The 7,367-nt window shown below is 45.4% G+C and overlaps 1 protein-coding gene across 1 annotated transcript; it reads left to right on the top strand.

Annotated features, from left to right (window-relative positions):
- Positions 1-935: 935 nt before the first annotated feature.
- Positions 936-7,251, top strand: Dnaaf2 (dynein axonemal assembly factor 2). The gene is made up of 3 exons (XM_032907849.1): positions 936-2,823; positions 4,273-4,416; positions 6,692-7,251. The coding sequence occupies exons 1-3, from the start codon at positions 1,018-1,020 to the stop codon at positions 7,193-7,195; spliced, it is 2,454 nt and encodes an 817-aa protein (XP_032763740.1). The 5' UTR covers positions 936-1,017; the 3' UTR covers positions 7,196-7,251.
- Positions 7,252-7,367: the final 116 nt, after the last annotated feature.

Below are 7,367 nucleotides of genomic sequence, written 5' to 3'. Positions count from 1 at the left end.
TTGGGGGAGAGAATGCTTGTCTGGTACGTGTCAGGCCCTGGGTTTGGTTCTGTGGACATTCCCTTCCACAAAAAAGGATGAGTTAAGAGAGAAGCCAGGAAAAGCTCTTGTTATTGAAGTAATGGCAGTGTAAACTGCTAAATGCTGCACAGACAAAACCGGTGTGGGACTGACCAGCTATCAGTACATAACCATACTCTGGACTCAGTGGTAGAGCTCATGCCACAGGTGGGACGTCCTGGGTCCCACACCTAGCCCTGTAACAAAACAAAGTTTCTATAGTCTGGCGCTGTAAAACTCCATTATCTAACTACAGTGTCTGCTGCATTAGTTCCTGTGGAGCACTGTTAGAGACGACAGAATCAATCTAAGGATATGTGGTTTAAAAAAAAATAAGTGAAGTTATAATTCTATTCTCAACCCAGGGAAATTGATCAGGACAAAGTCTATAATTTTGCTAAGTGATTTATGAGATCTGACATTTACATTACAAAAAGTGAACACCTTTCCAGTGCTTACTGGACTCTGGGATCTGCTTGGGGAGTCATTTTTTGCCCCCAAGGGTTTCTGAGGGACAACTATGAGGTGAAATACCTGACAATGGAAAGAGCTTAAACATTGGTTCTGTAAAGTGCAAAGAGTCAGATAAAGTTAGGTTTGAGAATTGTAGCCTTGGCTAGAAAACTTCTCACTTGTCCGTGAAATTAAACAGTTAATAAGACACAGCCACAGCGCTGAAAACGAGGACAATTACCATGACAGACTGCAAAATACACGTATCCTGACGCAGTAGTTTAAAGCACATAACAGGGGAGCCTATTTCTAGCAATTTCCACTAGATCACTGCCCCTCCTCCCGGGTGTTACCATGGCAACAAAGCACGCGCTGCCCTGATAATTCAGCCGTTACCTTTCTGAGCTGGTCAGTTCCTCATGAACCTGACTCTGAAGCGCATCCTAGACGCTCGGTTCACGTTGATCCTTCACTGGGTCTGGGCAAGGGGCCGCGTGGGTCACCATGGCCAAGACGGCAGCCTCCTCAGCGCTGGAAGACTTGGATCTGAGCGGAGAGGAGGTGCAACGGCTTACCTCCGCTTTTCAGGACCCAGAGTTCCGCCGAATGTTCTCCGACTACGCCGCGGAGATCACGGACCCTGAGAACCGGAGGCGCTACGAGGAGGAGATCACAGCATTGGAGCGGGAGCGTGGGGTGGAGGTGCGGTTCGTGCACCCTGAGCCGGGCCACGTGCTGCGTACCAGCCTAGACGGGGAGCACCGCTGCTTCCTCAACGTGTGCAGCAACTCACTGGTAGGCGCGCCCAGCAGCCGGCCGGGCCCCGGGCGTGGCGGCACGGCGGCGGGCAGCCACTGGTCCCTGCCCTATAGCCTGGCCCCGGGCCGCCAGTATGCGGGCCGCAACGGTAATCGCTATACCGTCTACGACGTGGTCTTCCACCCAGAAGCGCTTGCGCTGGCCAGGAGCCACGAGCGCTTCCGCGAAATGCTGGACGCCACGGCCCTGGAGGCGGTGGAGCAGCAGTTCGGCGTCAGGCTGGACCGCAGGAACGCCAAGACCCTGAAGATCAAGTACAAGGGGACGCCCGAGGCCGCAGTGCTCCGCACGCCCCTTCCCGAGGGCGTCCGGGCTCAGCCCGAGGGGGAGCTGCCAGGGCTTCTCCCGTACCCACCATACCCGTACCGCTATCCCGCGGCGGCGGAGAGCACCGCCCGCTCGCCCGCGTCCCCGGCTCCGGAGGCTGTGCAGCGCCCGGAGCCCACCGAACCGCGCTGCTCCGTGGTGCAGCGCCACCACGTGGACCTCCAGGATTACCGTTGCTCGCGCGACGCGGCCCCAAGTACCGTGCCGCACGAGCTGGTGGTCACCATCGAGCTGCCGCTGCTGCGCTCGGCCGAGCGGGCGGAGCTGGAGGTGAAGGGGAAGCTGCTGTGCCTAGATTCCAGAGACCCCGACTACCGACTGCGGCTCTCCCTGCCGTACCCGGTGGACGACGGCCGCGGCAGGGCACAGTACAATAAGGCGCGGCGGCAGCTGGTCGTCACGCTGCCGGTGGCGCTGGCGGTCGCGCGCCAGGACTTCTCGACGACACCGGAAGGGCCTACGGCCGAGACCGGAACTGACAACATAACCTGCACTTCCGCGGGCGATCTTGCCGGGGCGCGGGAAGAGTCTGCAGATAGTACTGGAGCTGACCATGGGAGAAAGAGCTGTGTGGTAGCCCCAGATGCCGGGGCTGCAAAAGCTGAAGGGGAGCTCGTTCCCGAGGCGGAGCAGGACTTCGGAGGGGACTCAGTGACACCACTAGGCTCCGGGGAAGGGACAACTCCTGAGAACCGAAGCCTCCCTTATTCCGCTTTCCAGAGCGGCGACGCTGAATCCCTTGTGGAAAGATCGGGAGTGTACAGAGACCTCAGTGTCCAGACTAGTGAGGAGCAGGAGGGGACCTGCCACGACACCTCGGGCTCAGACATGGGTGGCCCGGGAACGGAGAGCATCAAACCCTTGTGCCCTCCTTTACAGTGTAATCAGGATGAAGACTCCTTGACTTTGCTCATCCAAGTGCCTGGGATTCAGCCGCAAAGTCTTCACGGGGATCTGAGTCCCTTCAGTTACGAACTGTGCTTCTCCACACAAGACTCAGGTTACTCCTTCACTTTGCAGTTTGCTCCGGAGAATAAGTTGAGTACCAAAGAACCTGAGATTAGCATTTCTTTAAACAATGCCGTCATAGTACTGGCAAAATCTCCAGAGAGCCACGGACTTTGGCGAGAGTGGTATTGTGGCTTGAACAAGGATTCTTTGGAGGTAACCGTTCTCACGATTTGAAATATTCTATCTTACTATAAACATTTTTTGTTACATGGACATAAATATTTTCTATTCATATGATAGTGCAGGTTAAGCTCATTCGCAAATCTTTTGTCTTAAAAACTACTTAGTATAAGTAACTATATACACATAAAATATTTCACTCTATACTATACAACTATATACAGTAAAATATTCCAATTCTTAAAATTAAAACATATGGTGACTTCTTTGAAAAGTCCACACTCATATTTCAAGTGTGTCTCTCCTGAGTGCCTCTCTTTCGCTCTCCTCTTTTCCTGAGACAGTGTTTCTCTGTAGCCTTGGGTGCCCTGTCACTCTCTTTGAAGACTACACTAACCTTGTCTTTTGCCTCCTGAGCACCGTGAGTAAAGATGTGAGTTGCTATGCCCAGCTCTGGGCACCTTACTTTTCCATTATCCTTGTTCTTAAAGTCAGTATTAAAATATTTTTGTTAAACCCTGACATTGCTTCAAAAATTAAAAATATGGAGAGATGGCTCAGTGGTTAAGAGCACCGACTGCTTTCCCAGAGGTCCTGAGTTTAAATCCCAGCAACCACATGGTGGCTCACAACCATCTGCAATGGAATCCAATGCCCTCTTCTGGTGTGTCTGAAGACAGCTGTACTCACATACATAAAATAAATAAATAATTCTTTAAAAAAAAAAAAAAGAAAAAAAATAATTAGAATGTACTTTTTAAAAATACTGTGATCAGCTCTTACATGGCTAAGAACTTTCATTTATTGTTGATTTCATTTTGTTAATGACACAGGATCTGAGGTGGCCTGAGCTAGCCTATGTAACTGAAAGTGACCTTGAACTTACAATCTTCCTGCCTCTACTTCCCAAGGGCTGGAAAATAGATGTTTGTGCCACAGTTAACAGTCAAGAATTTAACAGGTATATTTGAACAGATCTAGTTCTGTCTATTTCTTAGCTGGTTCATTAGGAATTAATAGGAGACTGAACTATAATGCCTAGGTTTCCTTTGTAGCCTTTGCTGTGAATATTCCTAAGACATCAAGAGGCACCAGCACTTAGGAGATGGAGACAGAAGGATTACCTGCAGGTACACAGAGGCTTCCCTGGGCTACCTCAGACACTATATATCTGGAAAAAATAAAAGAAAAATGCTATTTGTAAGTCATCCTGGTAGGAAAGCACACTTCTACTTTAGTAAACTTAGGGAAACCATCACAACTTCATTTTCTTTTCTCTGTCTCTTTAGGTAGATCTCACAAATACATGTTTTTCATATTCTAGGCAATACTAGATGTCTTTTCAAGACAGCACTTAGTGCTGGTGAGATAAGCATTTAAAAAGCTGTAACAATGAACGTGTAATAAACTTTTGAGCTGCTTTTAGTATGACTGTTAAGTGTGACCTGTATGATAGAGTATTTTTTTCTCCTTTTACTTTAGGAAAGGTTGTTTATTGATGAAGAAAATGTTAATGAGTTTCTTGAAGAGGTCGTTCGCTCCCCACTGAAGCCATCGAGGTCTCTGTCCCCTCCACTGATTGAGGTTCTTCAGGTCACTGAGGAGCAGATTCAGATCCATGCGAAGGTAAGACTTTAGTGGGCATTTAAAAATAGTGACTGATGGCAAGATTACGTCACGAGACTATTGGCCAGATGACTGTAGTTCAATTCTTGACGTCGGAATTGGAAATAACTTGTATATAATGGCTGGGCAGAGTGGTGGCAAGACTTTTTGCTTGTCTACTGTGTGATAAAAATCTTCATTTTCATGGTACAAATCAATTTCTTGTGAGTAAACACTAAGGGGATTAGAAAGTCAGACGAGGGGCTAGGGAGATGGCTCAGTGGTTAGAGCACCGACTGCTCTTCCAGATTCCTGAGTTCAAATCCCAGCAACCACATGGTGGCTCACAACCATCTGTAATGGGATCTGATGCCCTCTTCTGGTGTGTCTGGAGACAGCTACAGTGTACTTCTATACATAACAAATAAATAAATCTTTAAAAAAAAAAAAGAAAGTCAGACGAATTTAAAATTTACTAAACAGCAGTTGAAGGTGGAAGTGAACCTTGGAATCAGAATTTTAACCTAGACAAACTTAGCAGTTTGTCTTGTGGTTTGAAACCCAGAATCTTATATTCTGCATAACATTTATAAAAGTACCACAGCAAAAACATTTGAAGGCTCACACAACTCAAAAAGATATTCATCATGGCCTCACTGCTCAAAATATACCAACAGACAATTTAGTTAGCTAACCCAAGAAAAATATTTATATGGGAGCGACTTCTGCCTATGCACCGTGTCACACATGTGGGCACACAAACAGTGAAGAATTTTATCTTATGTGTATGAGCGTTTGCTGCATGTATGTCTGTGTACTACACTTGTGCCTAGCGCCCATGGATACTAGAAGAGAGCATCGAACCCTTGGAAGTGCAATTACACAGCTGTAAACATCATGTGCGTTGGGAATTGAACCCATGTCATAGAAGAGTAGCTATTGAGCCTCTTTTCTAGCCCCTAAATAAAAGATTTTTTAACTATGATTTTTAGAAGGATAGATGTTTTTAATCCAGGTATGCATATATATTTAGAAAGTTTGCAAGATAAGTCTCGGCTTTCCAATCAGGAATGACATCATAGAATTTACTCATTGTCTTTTAGCTGAACCTTGTTTGGTTATGCTTATGGCCTTCAACACTGGACAAAAACCACCTAGGAACTAGTATTCCTGACTGAAAAAGAAAAGTTGAGAAATTCAACAATGCCCTTGTAGTAATTAAAGGTGTTTGTAGGCACTCCTTAAAAGCTTAGTCTTGGGGGTTGGGGATTTAGCTCAGTGGTAGAGCGCTTGCTAAGCAAGCGCAAGGCCCTGGGTTCGGTCCCCAGTTCTGAAAAAAAGAAAAGGGAAAAAAAAAAAAAAGCTTAGTCTTTCATTGTGAAGGAGATGAGATAATTGGAAGGAATTTTCTTTTTTAAAAGTTTTAATCAGGCTTGGTAGTGGAGGCCTTTAATCCTAGAAATCAGGAGGCAGAGGCAGGCCAGCCTGATCTACACAGGGAGTTCCAAGACAGCCAGGGATGTGTAGAGAAACCTTGTCTCAAGAAAAGAAAGAAAAAAACAAGAACGAAGGAAATGTGCATATAAAGATTTTTAGTTTATGTGTATATGAGTGTTTTGTCAGCATGTATATAGCAAGTGTGCTGGGGGTGGGGGAGGGCTGCCATATGGATGCTGAGAACTGAACCTGGTCTTCCCAGCAGGTGTTCTTAGCTGAACCTTTTTCCCAGTCCTAACTGAAAGAATTTAATCACAAAATAAAGCCACCAACCATTTTGCTTAATTTCAGGCAGATCTCAAGTTCCAAGCCAGACCCTATCTAAAATGTCTTAAGGGCTGAAGAGATGGCTCAGCACTGACTGCTCTTCTGGAAGTCATCCTAAGTTCAATTCCTAGCAACCCTGTAACCATCTATACTGAGATCTGGTGCCCTCTTCTGGCCTGCAGGCACACATACAGGCAGAATGCTGTAAACATAATAAATAAATCTTTAAAAAAAATTTTTAAAGAAAAATTGAAGCTAGTTTGAGGTTGAGATGGCTCAGTAGGTACAGGTGCTTGCTGAAACCATGTGAAGGCCTCCAGAAAACACACACACACACACACACACACACACACACACACACACACACACACACACACACACACACTCTAAAGGCACTCACTGCCAAGCTTGAGTTTGATCCTTCTGACCTCTTTGGGCTTTATCATGCATGAACACATATACATACATAAAAGCTGTGATTCAATTTCTGTTGCTTCAAATAATTACTAATTTGCTATTTCTCTTGATACAGTTGCAAGAATGTAGTGATCCTGATGGACTTAAAGGAAAGGAAAAAGGAGTCAAAGAAGAATGTCCTCTAAGTGAAAAAGAAAACACTGAACATTCTACCACCTCTACAGCTGATTCGGATTCATCTGTAGCAGTTGAAGGACTAAAAATAAACACTTGTGGAGCTGTGGGCCTCCAACACGGCTGTCCTGATGTTCCTCATGTGCTGTCTGGAAAACATCTGCAACCAGAGGCAAAAATGGATCCTGAGTTTATAAGAGAAAGTAGTACTGCCTACTCAGCTGAGGAGAAGGAAAATATAAAAGAGCCAGTAATAACTAAGGAGAAAAAAATAGATGGAGATCACCTATCTTCATTACCGAACAAAACTGCAGTTCAAAACACACATGACTTTGACACTATAAAAGAAACCAATATGCAGGATGGTAGTGTGCAGATTATTAAAGACCACACAACTCATTGTGCATTCGATTTTCAGAATTCTTTGCTATATGATTTGGACTAATGTATATAATTTTGAAATTTAAATGTAAAAATGTAAAAAAAAACTGGGACCTAAAATAGCCTCTTTGTGTTTTTAACTATAAATTGATGTATAAACAAACATTTACAGTTGATTCTGTCTGGTGAGAAAGCTAGCAGATTACAGCAGATACCTGTAATCCCAGTGCCTAGCA

The sequence above is a fragment of the Rattus rattus genome, chromosome 7 (genome assembly GCF_011064425.1).
Source record: "Rattus rattus isolate New Zealand chromosome 7, Rrattus_CSIRO_v1, whole genome shotgun sequence".
In the NCBI taxonomy this organism is placed as follows: domain Eukaryota; kingdom Metazoa; phylum Chordata; class Mammalia; order Rodentia; family Muridae; genus Rattus; species Rattus rattus.
This window is presented reverse-complemented; position numbering and strand designations above follow the sequence as displayed.

What these genes read in the sequence shown, in the direction of transcription:
- Dnaaf2 (XM_032907849.1), top strand. Translation starts at nt 1,018, where the DNA reads ATGGCCAAGACGGCAGCCTCCTCAGCGCTGGAAGACTTGGATCTGAGC. An exon ending in TGAACAAGGATTCTTTGGAG is followed by an intron (nt 2,824 to 4,272) that starts GTAACCGTTCTC and finishes CTTTTACTTTAG; the next exon opens with GAAAGGTTGTTTATTGATGA. An exon ending in AGATTCAGATCCATGCGAAG is followed by an intron (nt 4,417 to 6,691) that starts GTAAGACTTTAG and finishes CTCTTGATACAG; the next exon opens with TTGCAAGAATGTAGTGATCC.